This window comes from Liolophura sinensis, chromosome 7 (assembly GCF_032854445.1).
Source record: "Liolophura sinensis isolate JHLJ2023 chromosome 7, CUHK_Ljap_v2, whole genome shotgun sequence".
Lineage (NCBI taxonomy): Eukaryota > Metazoa > Mollusca > Polyplacophora > Chitonida > Chitonidae > Liolophura > Liolophura sinensis.
The window spans coordinates 5,107,586-5,129,430 of record NC_088301.1 but is presented as its reverse complement, the minus strand read 5'-3'; the positions used below and the strand labels follow the sequence as shown (position 1 = coordinate 5,129,430).

At 37.7% G+C, this 21,845-nt stretch overlaps 1 protein-coding gene across 4 annotated transcripts in view; it reads left to right on the top strand.

Annotated features, from left to right (window-relative positions):
- The window catches only part of LOC135469669 (band 4.1-like protein 3), an 80,795-nt gene that overhangs the window by 40,172 nt on the left and 18,778 nt on the right, over positions 1 to 21,845 (top strand). For all 4 annotated transcript variants that reach the window (XM_064748220.1, XM_064748219.1, XM_064748221.1 and 1 more), the window contains 3 exons: positions 1,527 to 1,631; positions 8,793 to 8,835; positions 20,109 to 20,184. In XM_064748220.1, coding sequence (XP_064604290.1) covers positions 1,527 to 1,631; positions 8,793 to 8,835; positions 20,109 to 20,184 — 224 coding nt within the window. The remainder of the gene's footprint in view (positions 1 to 1,526; positions 1,632 to 8,792; positions 8,836 to 20,108; positions 20,185 to 21,845) is intronic.

Sequence of the window (21,845 nt, the reverse complement as noted above, 5' to 3'; positions counted from 1 at the left end):
TTTGCAAAAAATGGCAAAGCCACAATTCCAGAATGTGATGCTGCTTACCTTAATATGTACAGTAAGCCATGTGTCTTGGATCCACTTCCATGACTAACTGCTTCTGAGTCAGCTTGTTACTGTCAGAGGCTGAGGGGATTAGGGCAGTGATGTATTACTAGCAGACTAACTGTGTAATGGGAGGATTTGTATCACTGTCTGTGGTCAGCCTAATCCCTCTTACTGTCATTGACATGTGAGGAGAGGGTGTGGAGGGACTCTGGATGGGGGAGACATTTGATACTACTGTCAACATTACCAGCACAGTAGTTGGTAATCCAGTACTGGTGTACAGTGTCAAATCTTGATAACAGGCTAAGGACACTGGGAGACACTAACACACATACATGTACATGTTCACCTGCCAGTATCTGCCATGCATGTACACGTGCTGCATGCCAGGAATATTTATAAGCATATACCATTTTAGGTTTTATGAATCCTTATGTTGTAAATTTTGCCAACACCATGATCTCACACTAGTCTTATCCATGTGTAATGAAGTTACAAAGGCATGAAAAGCTTATTCTGGCTGAAACTTACAAGTATATGTCTGTGTATTTCAGAACTAATTGGTAAGATGCATTTGCAATTGCAATTGCAATTGCAATTAGAGATTTGAATCTTACTAGTAGGTCATGGTCATTTTATGGCCACAAATTTTGATGAATGAGCCTCTGCTCATCATGTATCTGTATTGCATCTTACAGCATACTTTACCATGCATGGCTGCACACTGTACAGTACATGAATATGTGCAAAAATCCAGCAACTTTACAGGACGGGTGTCTTTGTATTGACTTTATTACAGTTATCTTGGGCTAATTTGACCAAGCCACATAGATTTAATTCCATCAAGTTTTATTTTTGCACACTGTTTCTGTTATTTAAAATGTAGGAGTGGAATTTTGACAAGTTTATTATCTAAACATGTACACTGTTTCCATGTGTAGTGTGACCTGTATGTAACAATGGTTTGTCTGTTAACGACCTCTAGCGTGGCAGCTGGGTTGTGCTGGCAATGTGTCTGCTCTGGTTTGGTTCAGATGTAAACCTCAGTGAAAGAATAAATATTACTGCACCAATGCCCATGTCAAAGTTTGAAGAGTCAGGATTGCCATACATGAATAAAACATATACTATACAGTATAGTTCTTCTTTCTTAGGTTGAGTGATCATTAAGACTGTTTTGTTTTGTTTTGTTTTGTTCTTGGAATGATAATGTATTATCTTACTTCTGTTCTGTGTACATGTAGTTTGGCTTCCAGCAGTCAAAGGGATACATTTAAATGAATAGAATTTGCACAGTGGGCAGTATTCTGTGGTCATAGTTTATAGTTGGTTTGTGTCTCACAACTATCATGTACATGCAGTTAGATCATTCTTACATGGAAGAATGGCGTGAAAACATCAGACAAGAAATAAAAGAATTATTATTCATTTGTATGCATTGAACTTCATGTTAACATTGTCTTTTCTGTTTACAGAAAAATGCTGATGGAGTGGTTTTGTTTGACAATGTGTGCAAAAGTCTGAACCTTTTGGAAAAGGATTACTTTGGACTGTCCAACAAAGATGCTGCTGGTTACAAGGTTTGTGGGGTTTTTTCTTATTATTATCTTAACAGTTAAAATAAGACATTATTTCAGAAATATTATCCATTCATTAGTATTTCACTAAGGATATGGTAAATACATGTAGAGTTTATAAAATTGGTTTGAAAGGTTGTCGATAACAAGCTCCAGGTAAATATAAGATACATGTCTGCTTAATGATAACATGAAGAATTGAGGGAGTAGTTTGCAGGTATACCACCATGGTAGTTCTGTTATGGGCTGTCAGCTGGAGAAGAAAGCTAGGATATTTCTGATGGTTTAGCACAGATTCCATTTCAACACAAGTTTCAAGACGAAACTGACAGGGTAGGAATAGAGTGTTTGTTTGGAATTGCAGAAATTACTGCTGATAGGCTGGCATCTGAAAGATTTACAGCCCGAGTGTGATGACAGATACATGTACTTTATGTGTTAAGTATGTCCACTTAAAACAGATCTAGGAAAACTTTCTTGTTTTTTTGTGATAAGTTAATGGTGTAAAAGAGCTCTAGATTGTACTTAATGAATGTTGTATTTTAAATCCAACTTGGTTATTGCGGGTTAATTGTTCTTGCTGATGAACCTCCTCATGACATGTAATAATTAAACAGGAGTGTGACCTTTGTAGACCTTTGTTACGTAGTGATATGGTTTTTTATGGTACATAACCATTATGGTAATGTACATGTAATGCTTGCATCAGTTTTATCTTGCAAACCAAGGGGAGCATCTGCACCTTGTGTTGTATTGTAGAGGTACATGTTCATATGCATTCAATGCCTTCACATCGAACAAATATCAGGGCTGCTCTTGCTGTAAAGTTGTTTGCCTTCATTTTGTGATCGTAAATGTTCGCTACTGTTTTCGTGTTAACTAAAGAACAATAAAGTGACTGTTCTGTGATGCATGCATGTGTGTAATGTATAGTGGTTGTTTTCATAGATAACTCCGCCATATGCTGTAAACATTACATGTACATGCACATAACAGAGAAGCTTATAAAGCCTTTCAGCTTCACAACATCAGGCAATTCAGTGTACACAACTCTTGTTTTTACGGAACTTTAACCTTGTCAACTTTGTAAATGCTGAAGATCCTTATCAGTTGAATCAAACAGGGTGTTTATCCTCTTTACTGGGTTATTTGTTGCTCTATTTGTTTTGTATTTTACGCTTGGCTGGCAATGTTCCTCATGTCTGTGTAGATATAGTAGTGGTGATGTTACTCATGTGCATGTATGCATATACATGCATGTACGCATACCTCTGTCTTTATGTGAGCTCACTGCAGACAGGGAAAAGGTAAAAGCTTTTCTGGCAAACACGCACAATTGTTCAGGTATTTTGTGGGTTACATTCTGTAATACTGTTTATATATGTAGATGGAAAAAGTCCTGTGATGAACACAGGCAGTTATTCATTCATGTATCTGGGGGTTACATACTGTTGATGAAAAAAGTCATCTGGCCACAAGATCACAAAGCGATAAGTTAAACTTTGTCTTAACTTTGAAACAATCTACCTTGTTAAAATTGTGACTTTAAGAATTTTTATTTGATACTAAAAGTTCTCTTTGACTTTCATGACCAAACTGAAAGTTAACCTTAGACTTTCATGACCAAACTGAAATTTGGGCTTTCATGACCAAACTGAAAGTTAACCTTAGACTTTCATGACCAAACTGAAATTTGGGCTTTCATGACTAAATTGAAAATTAACCTTAGACTTTCATGACCAAACTGAAATTTGGGCTTTCATGACCAAACTGAAAGTTAACCTTAGACTTTCATGACCAAACTGAAATTTGGGCTTTCATGACCAAACTGAAAGTTAACCTTAGACTTCCATGACCAAACTGAAAGTTAACCTTAGACTTTCATGACCAAACTGAAAGTTAACCTTAGACTTTCATGACCAAACTGAAATTTGGGCTTTCATGACCAAACTGAAAGTTAACCTTAGACTTTCATGACCAAACTGAAAGTTAACCTTAGACTTTCATGACCAAACTGAAATTTGGGCTTTCATGACCAGATTGAAAATTGGCCTTAGACTTGCATGTCCAAACTGAAATTTGGGCTTTCATGACCAACTGAAAATTAGCCTTAGACTTTCATGACCAAACTGAAAATTAGCCTTAGACTTCCATGACCAAACTGAAAATTAACCTTAGATTTTTCATGGTCAAACTGAAATTTGGGCTTTCATGACCCTCTGAAAATAAGCCTTGGATTTTCCTGGCCAAACTGAAAACTACGCTTTGAGTTCATGTATAAATTCAGGATTAACACATGTGCCACATGTTAAGTCTGACTGAAGTCTAAAACACCTTCATGATCCGAAGGCAAGATTGAACATGCTTGAAATCATTCATGTACATGTTTTATGTGTTGTTTGCAAGTAGATGGAAAAAGTCTTTTAAAAAAATGTACTTGTAATCCTTTATACAGTAAGTTATGCACAAATACATGAAAAATTTCAAAAAAATTTCTGATGAATATAGTTGCTATTATTTATATATTATGGGTTGTGTATAGGTAAATGAAAAAAAAAAGGCCTTCTGATGCATACTCGTTGAAGAGTTCACATATTTATGGGTTAAATAGATTTGTCAGGCCTGGTTGCAGGCGTCCTGATTAGACCTGAGTTGTAGAGGTGGTGAGAACATATTAGTTGTCAGATACAGTGTAGTGAAAGATGTATGTGATATGTCCAACACAATCTCAGCTGGTTCAAAGAGATTGTCTGAAGATAATAGGTCTCTGTGATGAATGGACAGTGGGTTGGGAAGAAGGAGAGCTATTTTGAGAGGTCAAGCCTTGTATGTTGCAAAAGATAACAAACTTGTTAGAACTAAGGGCTTGACTGTGTACCATGTATTGGGCAGCCTGATGGTTATGCTGTGAGAGAAAGTAGAGACAGTAGTCATTACGAACTAGACATAATTTGTCTCAAATTGCCTGTAGAGTCCTGAAATCTGGTTTATGCATCTGCCTTGTTGATTATTCTTTTATTGTTTTATGAAATTTTTTCTGTGAAAGACTGCATTTGTGTCATTCGAAAAGCAGGTTATATTGTTGAACTTGGGGTGGGTTGGTCAGCATTTTTGTTTTTTTTGTTTTTGAAAGTAAATTGAAAATAATTCCCGGACCGCATAATCTGAATTGAATTATCGCGGGTCCAATTTCTGTCACTTGCTTCAGGGCATACATTTCCAATTTTAAATGCTCTTTGAAAACTTTGTCGTTTTCATAACCAAGTTCTTTCACACTGAAGTCAAATATTCCTTCTTGATTCTGGATTCAACCTTAAATTTGAGTAAATTTACAAACTTTAAACCTAAACAACTGAAGTTGAAAGGCATCCATTGCTTTCGCCATTGTGGCGAATGGATGCCAATTTGCTTTTGCCACACAGAAATTGTATTCGCCAAACCTAATATGGCGATTGGCTAGCTGAACCCTAGCGACTAAGTAGATAATCCAAGTCTTATAATGAATTCGGGCTCTTTTTTGTTTTGTTTTTTTACGCAAAGGGCACTTAGAGGGAACAGCAGCGTCCGGTAATCTGACGCTGAAAAGGGCTGGATTAGGGCCTGATTGAAATGTTCACCATCTTAAAGGGAAAAATGATTGTCTCTGCTCACAACATTCATGCAGCATATACACATACATGCAGACAAGCTTAGAATCAAGATGTACAGTCTTCTTGTGGTTGAAAGAGACCTGTAGTACTTGTGTAAGTAGGTTCACCAGTCATACCTACACTCTAATGGACTAGGGACCTATCTGCCTGACAGGAAGGTAATTTTGTCCATGGCCTGTCACCTCTATTATGTCTAGAACCCTGGGGACAGAGTGACATTGACAGTACAGCACTGAGCTCACCTTGGAGGTGTTGACCCCTGTTGGAGTGTTCCCTGCATGGCCTATACACACTTAATAATGCTCTGAGGGACAAACAGTCACATGTAGGGTGAAATTATCTAAACTGCTGCAACATGTACATATGGTTTTCTATATGAATCAGAGAAGATGGCTAGGACTGAGAAGTGGCCAGCTGACAAGAAGACCAGCACTTGTTATATTATGTTGGCTTAAATCACAAATATTAGTTTTTGGTTGGGTTTTTTTTCGCAGCCTACTCCTTGTCCTATTTGAAAACCCAATTTCATACTTAAACAGAATTACCTGGTACATGAATATGCAAAAATGTAATTTAGACATCTGAAGAATTTCCTTTGTCATATCGCTGAAGCTATTGCATTTTATTTGGTGCACATTTTTGTCATCTCAGCTGGAGGATTTAGAAAAACCGCAACAAAAATTAGGTGGTATGACTTTTTTTTCAATTAGAGAATGATTCAGGGTGCCAGTCAAAAGTAAAAATGAGAAATACAACTTTTTGGCCCCAAATATTAAAATTCTGACCAAGTCATGATATCCTAAGAAGTGTCAAGATTTCAACTTCCAGCACAATATGCTAAGACTTAAGTATTGTGATATGGTTTTAATCTTCTAGCACAGAAAGAAGTCACAAATAACTTTCTGAAATGGGCTCCCTGCCCCAGGTCACGAAATGATCTTAGGCTTAAATCAAAATTTCAAATCACTTTAAAACTTATTTCTCACATAGCAAGGTCAAAATATTGCTTGACAAATTTTTGGTATAAAGTTATTATAAAAGCAGTTTCAGCTAAAATAATGGAAAGGACCATACCAAGTTTAATGATTGAAATTTTGACTTACATGTAAGTCGTGATCCCGAGGCATCTTGTGATTAAACTTGACTTTTATTTTGAAGACATCATGATGTATTGTTAAAGGGGCTATTGGCAACACTGACTGAGTGTCCAAAAGTTCATGAACATGTAGGTATGTGATACAAAGTCGTATTAGGCTGTGTCTGTCTGTGGTCAACTTAGCGGTTTGCTCAGATTTGTGGCCTTGGAAAATATATGTGTTAGCCACCACCTACATTTACATTTCAGATGGAGATTTCACTCTTTCCACTGGGCAATGAGATACTTACTTGTAAGTGTGTGGAGTGAATTTAGGCTGGCTTACATGTATTCATGTGGTCAGTTGAAGGCCAGGGATAGGTACATATTGACTGTTCAGGTAGATGTGGTTCTACACCGTACACAGCTGTGCACTTTTACCTTGTTCATCTCTTTACAAGAACCCAGCCAATCATTGATAAGAATACATCCGGATAAAACCCCTCATGTACAAATTGATCAGTTCTTTACTCCTTCGATTATATGAGTGTTCTTCACTCTGCATTGTCAATGACAACTTACATGTACATGGTGTTCATGGAAGGCTGTGTGATTGTTTATTATATGTGATGACAACACTGCATTTTGAGTCATTCTAGACTAGTGACGTCCATTAAACTGCAATTGACATTACTGTATTTTATTTTATTTTTTTACCAAATTCTGCCTAAGTCTTGGTTCTTGTGGTCAATACCGTCATATGATTTGCCATTATACAGCATTTACATGAACACATAGAATGAACCCGAACTCAGGTATTTTATCAAGTGGCTGTATTTCTCCAGTTACGTGTGACTTGTCGCTCTGATTTTACTTATTTTTTACATTTCGACCTCTGCATGCATCAGTTTTGGACAAGGAAACACACAAGATGAACCTCTATTACACTCTTGTATAGGAATAGGTTGTATGCACAGTTCCAGTGAGGTGGTGTAGCAGTAGAGTGCACACAGCAGCTAACTGTATGGACTGGTCCTAATCGCTGTATTCAAGGCTATATCATGTGTACACTCCGCACAGTGGAAGTTTTCCATCCATCAGAGAATTGTGTACATGTACTATTTCAGGAAACTATTACCAGTGACCTAGAGTTCACAGGTTAAGCACAGTCTTGCAGAATGTGGGCAAGAAGACTATTGATTGGCCGATTCCATGGATACAGACTGGCTATCGTCTGGGTATCATGTTGTATTGGCCATTATGGAGTGTAGCATGCCTGCAGATGACTTAGTGCAGTGCACTGCATTGTAATCTTATCAGCTGGATATAGCTGTCCTTTCCATTGGTGGCATTGACATCTTGGCACCTTAAATTACATGTCAGTGTGTCCTTTCTCTCACCTCAGACCCATTAAGCACACCTCGTTACAATTTCACCCGCCATGAGTACATGTAACGATGCCTTCTAGCCCTTGGGGTGGTTACTCATAGTCCATGACTGGTCAGCTCAGCTCAGGTGCCCACTCATCCGTTGAGGGACAGGATTTATTCCCTGTCACAGCCAGGAATTTATTACCTGCATGCTGATGATGTGCTAGCTCTGTACTGTATATACAGGTAGTTCTTCAGGGTGTTTTGGGAGATGTTCTTATGTGGCTGTTGAAGGAAAAACAATGTTATAACATGCAAGATGTTCAGTCATGTGTCTAAAATTCAATTTATATGTTCAGTATTTGATATTTTAGTACATAGAATTACACATACATGAACCTTTGTATAGTATAGCAGACGTTCTCAGATCTTCATCATCATGTACATACACAAGATACAGTTACCTGTATGTGTGGATCAGGAATGCCTTTCTTGTTTTCCAACCACAAATGTACCTGCACATGTAACTTATGTCAGTATCTGCTAATGAAACTATATATATATATATGTATATGTATATGTGTGTGTGTGTGTGTATGGGTGCCTGTTACTGAGTTAAACCAACTTACATGATATACTTGTACACAGATAGAAAAATGTTTGTATATATGGCCATTTTGAGTCATGCACACTAGGTGGACAAGTGCAAGTGATTGTCATTCATTAATCATGTGCTTGACAAATTTAACTGTGTTAAACCTCAATACCCGTTTGTCTCATTATTATCGAGTATCATGTGAATTTCCCCTTTTACTCTTCATGTTGCAGTTTGATGATAATACGCATTTAGCGATGCTCATGTAGCTGTGTGCTTTGTGGGAAAGTTGCTCAGGAATTGGTGGTTTACCCAAGGGACTCGTTTCCACCACCGATAAAACTGACCGCCATCGTATTAGAAGTGAAAAATTCTTCAGTACAGCATTAAGTAACAGTCAAATAAATGCAGAAAATAAATAGATCCATAGTATATCACATTGGTGTTCTGATTCAAACTTTCTTTATGTTGCAGTACTGGATTAACAATGAGAAGAAAATTGCCAAGCAGACTAAAGGTAAGATTTGTGGTATTTTCATTTTGTATCAAGCAAACAATAAAGCTATATCAAATTTTAAATGTGTTCTCAAACTCCACTGTGATATGCCACACATGCCCACGCCTGTCACATATTTAAACTCTACCCAGACTGTTGAGTTTGGAGATGTATTAATATCTTTGTGTGCTTGGCAGGGTATCGAGAGTGGCGTATGTTTTGTAGGTCGCGTCACCCTTACTTTTAATAGGCTACTGGTCTGGCAGGTATGGTAATAAAGTTGGTACCTGGGACCCCGTCACAGCCTTTGATCTGCCTGCTTGCTTTACCTGATGTACGTCCTCACCCCCAGGTAGACACACGAGAATCCACTCAGCCAGGTCTTACCTAATAATAGCCCCGTCTGTGCAGGCTGTACACCTGTATTGATTGCAGTCTGAGCACTGGTATGAATCATAATGGCCTAGGTTCTAGCTCATAACCAACACATGCAGTCACAGAAAGCTGATGCACAACGTATGTCATAAAGCTCAACACCAGGTTTTTGCATTAATTAAAGTCTGAAGGGAAAGTTCTTAAAGCCTTGCCGACATGAAAATGTACGTCCTTTGAAAAGATGACATCTTTTAATGAGATCACCCAGTCACCCATGTTAATATACATACGGCATGTGTGTCAGCATGAATATACTATAAATATAGACTAAATTATCAGGTATATGCAATAAGTGTGGATGCCACTTGTTTTGTAACTGGGATAGCAGCTTTGCCATGCTTGTATGAGAGAAGATGGAAACTGAGTCTGTATCAAGATAAGCTATAGATGTACAGATTTTATATCTGCAAGCCACATTTTTCAGTTGGGAACAGAAACATATACATGTACTTGTAACATAGTGCACTCTGATTCCACAGATTTTTAAATACGAGCTTAGAATAAAATTAGATAAATAAAAATAATTGTTCAATTGTTCATCATCAATTCACTACAGATCGTATTTCCCTACCTTCAGGTCACGTTTAACACGAGTTATACAGTTTTAGCTGTCTCTAAGTTGCATATGGTTTGGGATTAGCTGGTGTCAAAGTTTTTTTGACTGGCAACTCTGAGATTGAGAGCCCTCTGTGACCTGGACTACCTAGTAGAGAAATGATGGGGCTCTGGAGCCTTTGTTCCGTTGAATTTGTAGAAGTGAGGCATCGTGGGAAGAAAATTTGTTGCTTATTCAAGCCCTAGAGTTTGGATCTGAGCTGAGTGTCCTAGTTTAGTTAGTTTACAAGTATTTTCGATGTACAGGTAGCATTGGTACAAGCGCAGGTATTGTCAGTTTAACCTGGTTGGTTTGCTAGGTGATAAGCTACCTGTACAGTCAGTCGTTATTCCTGATATTCTTTCTGACTGATGGGTTATAGGCCAATAGTGATTACAACATTGAAAGTATTACACGTAATTTTAACTTGCGGTATTATTAATGAACTTCAATGTATATTCAAACGTGAAAGAAAAGTTTTCAATTTTAGGTCATTTGTATTGAAATTAAGATTCCCAAGATTTGTTACAATTTTAGTGCAGTATTACTGTTTTGAAGACCATAAATTTTGTCCATGGCTAACTGGCCCATTTTTCCTGATTCTGAGAGTTCTATTGATGTTAGAAAGATGTTTTGAGGTTTGTTTCGAACATGGGATCATATTCTACTGGAATGTTGTAAGTTTCAGCACCAGATATAATATGTTGTGACATTTGGTTGCCTGTAAAAATGCACATTTGTGGATGAAATTTAAGGTAAAATCGGAGACAGTTTCTTGATCTGGTGCTAGATGACCTTTGCAGGATGCAGGTCTTTTGCCTGAACTGTCCTCTATACAGAGGCAGTTAACACATCGACAACAACCAGTGCAATTCTGACAGTGGTATATACATGTTACGTTTGCACATGTGTTGTGTCCAGTTATCCATGGTTTGTCATCATTCAGCAAATGATCATTTTAATCAGTCTTTGATTCAGTCGGTGATCAGAATTATTGAACATGGCAGTAAACAGCAATCAGTCAGTCCGTCTGCTAATATCACTGTATAAGAGGTGAAGAAAATTTGGTTAGCTTGAGTGAATCAAACTCACTTCTGTCAGTAAGACAAGAGACAAAGTTTCCTAGGCCACATCTTCTCCATTGACGTATTAACATGATAATGTATGTGTACATAATGATGCTAAAGCCACAGCCTTGTCCTTTCTCTCACATAGTCTTGCCAAGTACATGTACAAACCATGAATAGGCTCATTGTGCTGGATAGAACGGTGCTTTAAAGCTTCTTCAGTATACTAATGACAGCTACTGGGGCTGACAGATGATTTTGCTGCCTTATCTCTGATAACATAGCCCAGTTGAAAATATGATTAAGTGAATAAAGAAATGAATTTCCTAGTGAAGTGAGAAAAAAGAATGATTGCACATCTTGGTTTTGCTTGCTTCATAGATTGCATGTGTGAGTGTTTTGATGTAAGAGGAGTTTGGTTATGTAGTATTTGCATGTGTGTAATGGATGGAGGAGATAACTGTTGATGGTTAATTCAGCTGTAGGCATATCCTGTCCCTGACAGCCTTCTGTGCACATCTACAGGTATATATATATATTTTATTGCACACTTAAAACTTCCATTTAAATGTTGTCTTGACGATGCTGTAGTTTCACTTGTGTCTAGCTATATAAGCCATGGTCATTGGCAATTTGGCCTTTTGCATGTGACAATATGTGACAAATTTAAAAAAAGGATGTGTGATAAAAGGTGACTAAAAAGAAGAGGAGCCAATGTCGTAAAATATTGCATGGGACAAAGTACTATTTTTCCTGTGATCATCGGTTCTCGTACACATACACAGTACAGTATGTCTGTATTAGGTCATCCTGGTTTGTCCTGCTGACAGTGCTGAGCCAATTGAATGACTGCACTGTGCCAGTGTCTGTACTGTTGTCCCTCCTCACCAGACATTTATACTCTCACACACTTATCATCCACTCCCAGTTCAGGTGCCCCAGTTGTATTAGTACCTTAGATGTGTAACTAACCTTTTACCTTTGACCTTCTGTCATCACAGAGGTCGTCTGACTCACTCTATTGGAACTTCAGTCATACTGCATTATGTAGAGTTCACCTTGTTGTAATGTCCCAGCCTGAGGTCTATAATAGTAGGCCTGTGTGTAGGGATTATGAAGGCTGCGTCACAGCCTGGACTATTCAGTATGGCCAGGTACGTCGTAAAGACCCTACGCCCTGGTGACATTCATACAAACTGCCCATGCGAGCTACAGCTGAGGCCTACATCAAAATAATCTCCCATTCAGCTGTGTTCAGTCAAAAGTGAGCATTAAAGAGAGATATGAAATTCCTGAAGGTCTTAGCTGGCAATATTCAATATCCTGTACTGTTGTAGTTTCAGCTACTGGTACTATACAGCTTTTTGCACGTTAATGTAAGTGTAAATCCAAGGCTGTCGCTGCAAATCTGACCTACATGCATTCTACAATGAGTTGCAACATCTGCACCCAATCCTCTATACATGTATTTAGTACAGCTGTTGTTATACATGTATCCAAAGTGTCCATAGAATCATTGAAATAAATCATAGGGTAAAACAAATAATGCAAGACCATCAATCGTGTTTCTGCAGAAAAAACGTCAACTCAGACAACAAACTTTTAGCTGTCCTTTTTGCAATCGTAGTGCAGGACACTATTTGTGTACAGGTACATGTGCTTTGTGCAGTCGTATAAGTGAAATATTCTTGAGTACGGCGTAAAACACCAATCAAATAAATAAACAAACATACAGTTGTATTGGTCATGTACACACATAAACTTTCGTTACTGTGGACACATAAAGTTATATTGTTGTAGATTCATGAACTTCTGTTTCTGTGAAAACAGTTGTATTGGTCTAGTACACACATAAACTTTTGTTACTGTGGACACACAGTTGTATTGGTGTACACACACAAACTTTTGTCACTGTGAACACATAGTTGTATTAGTGTACACACATAAACTTTCGTTACTGTGGACACATACAGTTATATTGTTGTAGATTCATGAACTTCTGTTTCTGTGAACACATAGTTGTATTGGTCTAGTACACACATAAACTTTTGTTACTGTGAACACATAGTTGTATTGGTCTAGTACACACACAAACTTTTGTTACTGTGAACACATAGTTGTATTGGTCTAGTACACACATAAACTTTTGTTGCTGTGGACACACAGTTGTATTGGTCTAGTACACACATAAATTTTTGTTACTGTGGACACACAGTTGTATTGGCGTACACACACAAACTTTTGTACCTGTGGACACATAGTTGTATTAGTGTACACATGTATTAGTGTACACACATAAACTTTTGTCACTGTAAAAACACAGTTGTATTGGTGTACACATGTAAACTTTTGTTCCTATGGACACATAATGACACACACTTTAGCCAGTGTTAGGGTGTACATGAATTCTGAAGCTTCTATCTGCTGAGGAGCACGAGAGAGAACCTATAAATATTAAACTGCCTCCTACAGTATGCACTGTGTGCTATAGCTGGCTGTCTGCAGATCTGTTTGTATACACAAGTAGAAGACTGAGCAAGTGTTAACCCTGTTGTACTGTAATTCTTCAACCTTTTCGCATGTTTGCAAGGTGTTTATTTAAGCATATTCTGAAGGCATTTTTCTGTGTTGACTAATAAAATTATACTTTTTGTGAAGCCCAGAAACTGGTCTTTCCAACCAACATAGTTTTGTCTTCACAGTCAAAGTAATAATGTGCATCGATTACACTGAAAGTTGCCCTTTTATGCAGAAAGGTTGAGGAAATAGGTTATGTACATGTACCAAGCCCACAAGATAAAATTTATATCATAAATCATGTTGTAAACTAGTTTTAGGCTGTGAGTCTCTCTCTGTTCTGTTCTTTAGCCTGATTCTGTTGTCTGGGTCAGGGGTGGTTATAGTCACAGGGAGGAGACTTTTGCTATCTGGTGTATGTCTGATTGTACACATAATAACCTGTTAAACCACTTCTCAGGGCAAATGTAGAGGCAGATTTGTTAGGTGATACTCCTACATAGTTTGCTTCAAAGGTGGACATAAATTGTCAGTCTTACAAACTCATGGTAACACTTGGATGAATTTGTGAAATGGTAGAATATGTTTAGTTATGAAAAAAGAAAAAAATGTTACTTTTACCAACATTAGCCATTTAGACGCAATCGGTTTAAAAAGTGAAATTTAGTTTGCAAAGTGAAGTAAAACATTGGCATTTTTGTTTATTACCAGAAAACTTTACAAAAATTTAGGAATCCTGCCTACAAGGAAGAATGAGTTATGGGATGTAAATTTGCCTTTCAATTTTTGTGAATCAATTAATTTTTCAGACTAGTACATCTTTTCTTTGTTTAAATTTTAACAGTTTCTTCGTTGTCTTGCCCCATTGCCTGGTTAAATGCCTGTTAAGAGTGGCCTAACAAGATTATAATAGCTATCATCTAGACTACACCATCAGGTGTGAACAGCACAGGGATGCTTCACTGCGCATCACAAATCATATCTCTGTTGCATGTTTCCTAAATTGCATGCCTCGATAATGAGTGTACAGGCTGACTAATGTTGCCTGTGCCGCCCAGTCTCATTCAAGAGTATTACTACAGCTGTGTATCACTGTGTCTAGCTATGTGGAACTGTGCAAAAAGTCCCTCTGGTTGAGGAAATGTAAAAACAGTTTGGTTGACTACAATTTTTTTTTTGTACATTGATTGTAGACCCAAATATGAATTATGAAATGTACATGAATTGTTAGTGACAATCAACATGTGCAGTAATTGAATGAGAATATTTTCACACGTGAACACACAAGTTTAGATTTATTAATTTATTTGTTACTACCTTAGTGGTCAGATATAAGTGTGGACAGAAGCTGTGTCGTACATGTGCGTGTGCCTGAAACCTCTACATGTACATGTACATAGCCATCTGGTGTAAAGCCCAGGCATTAGTAATTCTACGTGCTAATGGTGTTGAATGCACGCTAGTCTTTAATGCTGTTTTGCCCTGTCAGATATATCCCCTGGTTTGCACTTAGTCAGGCCCGAAATCCATCAAACCAAAGCTTACATCTACCATGTCCAGCAAAGGATGTTGAACACCAGTCTGATCAAGCCTCTAAATCATGTTCTTCACACGGTACATACATGTGTACATGTGGTGCACATGTATAGCCAGTGTATGTCAGGCAGTATATGTTCAGTCAGATAACAATGTACAGACTTGTCAAAGCAGCCAACTGTTACAGACTTAATGTGTAGATAATTAACAAGCTGATCACTAGAGCATGACTGCATAGAGCTATCAATAGATCAGTATAACTAGGTGTACCAACAGTTTAGACCAGGTATCTCCAACCTGTGTGACAATGACTAGGCGTCAGGGGTGATGACCTTGTGAGATCAACTTTGAACCAGTTATGTTGTCCTAAAAATTGCTGATACGGCAGAGTTGATAGTAATTGTACTAACATGGTACATGTGTGAACATTTTACATGTGCTATAGGGATCAGTCACAGTAAGAAGCATGATTATCATGTGACAGTTTGACCAGCACTTACGGAAATTCTTATTTTTTTTTTTGTGTCTTTGTATCACTTAAGTGACAAAAGAGTGTCCGCCTTGAAGTCGGTAGACCTGAGATCAAACCTGGATCGGGTCACAGCAAAGACTTCAAAAGTGGTACTTGTTGATCCCTGGCTTGGCACTCAGCACCGTCCCGAGCAAGGAAGCAGGACCGTGAGGCTCGGTGCCATTTATAATGTTACTGGGTGGAGTGTCAAGTCGTTTGCTTTGGCACGATGCTGTGGTGTGATGGTAGCGCTTTAGTGGCATGGATTCGTTCTGCCACAAGAAGACCTAATGTACACACACACATGTGTAATGTACACATAAATGACTCTCATCATCACATGACTGAAAAATTGTACGACGTTAAACCCAAAACATACATACATAATTTTTATTTTGCCTTCTGTTGGAATTATTTTATCTGCGTATGGATCATAAAGTGATATTTCTACCAGTGTGTGACATGATTGTATCACCTGTCTGTCGGCGTATATACATGTACTGTATGATTATAGTGAGACAGCACCTGTCAGTACAGTTTCACTATCTCAGACTATAGATGCTGAGGTGAAAGATAACGCAGCAAATTATACGGCAGTGGAAAATATTCCATGAACTATGGTGGACAAGAACTGAATGATCTATTATGTTAGTCAGCAGAATAGTCTGACAGCTACATGTAGCATAAATTTTGATCCTCTGAAAAGCCTATTTTGGAACATTGCAGAGCTCAGTATCATGTATGGGTGCATGTTATACGGTGTTGGCCTCAATTGATGTCAGCAGTATAGGGAACATCTGTTTTGGTTTTTTGCTTTTCTTTGTTTGTCATACAGTGCGATGTACATGTATATATGTATATGATACAGTACAGTGATTTTGGTACATTTATAACCTGTGTGTAGAGCGTGGAGTGGAAACATTCATATCATGATCATGCTGTGATAATGGCTGTAACACATGTACAGTATACAAGATCTTCAGTTTCGAATCTGTTATACATGTACAGCTGCCTATGTACATGTACATGTAGTTAGTTTCATGTGACGCATTTGTGTTTGAGGCAGATAGTTTATTAAACTAATGTAGTCGTTTTTTTTAGAGTGTTATTTCTCTGTGAAGTGGGAACCACCTGTGTCTGCGTGTACTTATAAATATACATTGTAGAACAATGAATTGAGCACACCTTTTCTGTTGAACAGTAATAAAAAATGTACGTTTGGTATCTTTACCTATTTTAAGTCATGTTCATTCAAGAGGAGCAAATCACAGATTCATGTGCTACTATATTGTCTCCTATTTTCTGCATATAGGTACATGCATACATGAGAATTATTTATTGTGACATCATATCCAGATATCTGTTTTTGTGCTGCTCTCCTATGATACTAGCCAGAAATATATGCAGTATACACAGAAGTTAGTAGGAACTATAAGTTTCTTATTATTTGTTACAACATGACATATTTGTAATGTAACATGTTGCAGAAGGTTAATAGGTTGCTGACATTGTAATTCTAGAGCTGTAATTGTTCTGGTTATAATTATTTTGAGACTGTAACTGGTATACGTCCTGTTATGGTTGCAGTGTTGTGCAGACTTTGACATATAGCATGAATATTTTACAATTAGCTTTTAATTTCTCCAAAAAAAGTGCTTTTAAACAGTGAAATTATGAAAGTAGTGAGTCATAATAAAACAGGAATTTTATTCAGGTTGGAAATACCATATCTGGTTTCTAATCTGCACTTATTTGGGTACACGTGTATATATGTAATGAACAAAACGCATTGTTTGCTTCTTTTGGAAAATGAAGAGAGGCATTAAAGTGCACTTGTGGCTGTCATGGCCTGAAACTTTAGCTACGTGTACACAAGAACACCATTGTACCTACATGACGTGCTTGTTTGCTCCTGGACTGTGTAGCGTGTAACATGTCATTATTAGAACAGACCACATTTAAATAAAACATGCATCATCTAAAAGGCAATTTCATGCTGTCCAAACACTGGCTTCATGTCTATATTGTATTTTTACATGGAATAAAATGTGATTCTACAGTGGACATAATAGAATCTAATGACTTCCTCTGATTGCCAAATTTTTATGTTCATCATGCACATGTAATACTACATCTCTTATGGAAATGTAAAATAAGTCTTTTTACAAGCTAAAAGAATCTGTGATATCACTGTGCTTCAGCCTGTTGAATATGGACCCAAGAGTCCACCAGTAGGTTTGAACTTGATAACTTTGAGCTATATTCCCTATTGGTTTAAAATGTCAAAAGCAGTATTCAGTTGGGTTTTGTGTTTATGGATTACCACTGTATTTCCACACTTACGATTGGTGTCACATTCAAAAATTTTATACCAAAATATACCTGTCGGAAATCCATCAAAGTCAAGTGAATCACCCATCCTCCATGCATGCCAGATGCCAGGGGAGATAATTTGCTCTGTAAACCCAACAGGGTTTATGCCATGTATAAATATCATTGTTGTCATTGTTCTAGTGGTATATCATACAGGTAATTGGCAAGATATGCTGAAGCATATTTATGTCGAATGTGCATGTAGCAATGTTTGTGATGATAGGCCAGGAGTAACCCGGCGTATACAAACGTGTTCTACTACCTTGTGTTAATTACCATCTAATAACGACTTGCAGAATGTTAATTACGCAAAATATGCCTATTATATGTGTAAGTGTATTATCACCCAAACATGCTGAAATACATCCAGGCAAATCTTTGTGTTATAAATAGGCCTATGTAAAGTGACCTAAAGTGATGAGATAATGAAGCAGTAACCATCAATCATGCATACTTATGAACCAGGCCACCTGCATAAGCTGTTGCCATTATACATATACATGAGACTGATGATGTTAGCTTCATAGTTGTGGTTGCTTAACAAGAGATGATATGTTACTGATGTAACCACAGCTGTGCACTTGTAGATCTGTTATAAAATTCTCTATTAGGCCAAATACTTTAGAAATCGTACATGTTGCTTTGCGCTCACCACTGAGCGGTTAGAACAAGGAAAGAAAACTTGTTGACCTGGTGTCAGTATAATGTGACTGGGTGGGCTGTCATGTCTGGTGTCTTTGGCATGATACTTCAGTGGTTGCAGCACTTCAGCAGCATGGACCTGCCACAAAATGACACAGCAGGCACCAAATGACTCCTTGTCGTCATAAGACTGAAAAATTGTAAAGTACAATGTTAAACCTCAAGCATTCCTTCATTAATTCATTACATATGTCCAATAGCACTAATACACATATAGAAGTCCACTGAACCAGCTAGATAGAAAATTGTTAATACATGTAGTTTGTCTTGCGTCATACTGGCTGAAGCCTTAGGGAGAAAATATTGCACTGGAGACAGCGAGATGACTCAGTCGTCTAGCTCTATGTTTATTTTTCATGTTGTTAGATTGACCGTTAGGAAATGTACAGTCTCTACACTGTCCCTTGGTAGAGATGTGGCCTGCAGCTATGAATAAACATCATGCAGTAACGTAAAGACTACTACATTAATGATATTGTATTGACACAGGTTCACAGGAGTTTGTCTCTAGGGGGTGTTCTTTGCATACCCTCCACCCCCCACCCCCCCTCCCTTAACTGCTGAGCTGTGGGTTTGACATATATGTTCATACATATCACTGGGCATGTATCTCATAATCTGCAAATTACTTCTATTAACCTTTATTCATGTTGTGCAATGAACGTGTAACCTTCAACATTCTGGAAATAATGAGTCATTTGTTTTACCTAAAATGTATTTACAATAAAATACTGTGTATGGGCTTTCTTGCTTACACAGTTCTCATGTAAGCCACAATACTGTTACATTGCCTTAAAGATCAGGCAGATGATTCAGTCTGTGGGAATTTTTCATGTTTCTTGCTTGTAACATGTTTCATCTTGGACAGAAATGATATAATACTGAGTTATTATTTGTTATTGATGTATTTTGTCTGGCTTAATGATATCAATTCATACTTAATCTGATGAGATTCATGTCAACACATTACATTCAGGTCATATTTGACAAATGCATTCCTACATACATGTACATTTTGCAGGTGGACTGTTCATATACCATGGTTTATCTATTTCTGATCTAATTAATTGATTGATTGATTGATTTTATTAATGTTTTTTACCATACTCAAAAGTATTTCACTTATACGACAACGGCCATCATTAAGGTGGAAGAAAACGGCTGATCTAGTTGATGTTTATATTTGTAGATTGGACTCCCAACTTCCACTAGTGGAACTTGATGTTGAATTGAGCTATTATGTGTGTGGCATTAGTTGAATAATTTTACATTTACCATATTACTGATAGGGTACAGTGTGCCTCCAATCAAAAACCTGAATGTCAGTGTGTATACAACATGTTAGTAGTAAAGCAGGATAATGTTTGGAGCAGGTTAAAAACGCCAGTTAAAAAAAAAAAAAAATATCTTGATTAAAGTCTGCAAAGCTTTAGAGATACAAGTGTACAGCATGTACTGACAATGTATATACTTTGTAATTACACAGGTGTGTGTTGACAAGTTTATATTATTGTCAAAGTTGTTATGATTCTAACTCCCTGATATTGATATGTTGTAGGTGGACCCTGGGTGTTCAACTTTGAGGTGAAGTTTTATCCACCAGACCCGTCCCAGCTGCATGAAGACATCACTAGGTAAGAACTCCCAGTGGCATAAACAAGTGAAACAGGAATCTGTATCATGCTGATCATTGCTACAGTACAGCGTATAATCACTACATGTCCATGCGATTTTCATCAGTGGATGTCCATATTCAAGTCAAGCCATTGCCATTACCCTAAAGGACCTAAAATTTCGTCCACAAGTGTATTTTTATACACTTACATAAAAAATATAACAAAATAATAAATGAAACAAAATATTGTATTTGGTGCTGAAATTTACAATTTTTCAGTTGAATATTATCCCATGTTGCAGGCAACCCTTAAAACATCTTTATAAATTTAATAAAACTCTCAGAATCATGAAAAATTGGCAAGTTAGTCATGGACGAATTTTATGGTGATTTAGGGTAATCAAGTAATGGTCATTCACACATGTCTATATGAGTTAACATCAGTACACATTTAACCCATCACGTTACCGTCAGTAGGTGACAAAAAGCATGTTATTAGAACTGTACCCTCAGTACACATTCAACCCATCCAGTTACCGTCAGTAGGTGACAAAAAGCATGTTGTTAGAACTTTACCCTCAGTACACATTCAGTCCATAAAGTTACCGTCAGTAGGTGACAAAAAGCCTGTTGTTAGAGCTGTACCCTCAGTACACATTCAACCCATCCAGTTACCGTCAGTAGGTGACAAAAAGCATGTTGTTAGAACTGTACCCTCAGTACACATTCAACCCACCTAGTTACCCTTAGTAGGTGACAAACAGCATGTAGTTAGAGCTGTGCCCTCAGTACACATTCAACCCATCCAGTTACCCTTAGTAGGTGACAAACAGCATGTAGTTAGAGCTGTACCCTCATTACACATTCAACCCATCCAATTACCCTTAGTAAGTGACAAAAAGGCATGTTGTTAGAACTGTACCCTCAGTACACATTTAACCCATCCTGTTACCGTCAGTAGGTGACAAAAAGCATGTTGTTAGAACTTTACCCTCAGTACACATTTAACCCATCCAGTTACCGTCAGTAGGTGACAAACAGCATGTAGTTAGAACTGTACCCTCAGTACACATTCAACCCACCTAGTTACCCTTAGTAGGTGACAAACAGCATGTAGTTAGAGCTGTACCCTCAGTACACATTCAACCCATCCAGTTACCCTTAGTAGGTGACAAACAGCATGTTGTTAGAACTGTACCCTCAGTACACATTCAACCCATCCTGTTACCGTCAGTAGGTGACAAACAGCATGTTGTTAGAACTGTACCCTCAGTACACATTCAACCCATCCAATTACCCTTAGTAAGTGACAAAAAGGCATGTTGTTAGAACTGTACCCTCAGTACACATTTAACCCATCCTGTTACCGTCAGTAGGTGACAAAAAGCATGTTGTTAGAACTGTACCCTCAGTACACATTCAACCCATCCAGTTACCGTCAGTAGGTGACAAAAAGGCATGTTGTTAGAACTGTACCCTCAGTACACACTAAATCATGCATGATAATACATGCACAAATTACACAGTTAATATCAGTGTGTCTTGAAATCATCATTTCCCATTAGAACATCACGCAGTTGCCTACTCCGGGGGGCAGAGGGGCTGTTCACCATTTACACACAGTCTTACTCGATCACTCAGGGTTGGCGTAGTGTAGTGTAATGTGGGTAGAAACTTTCA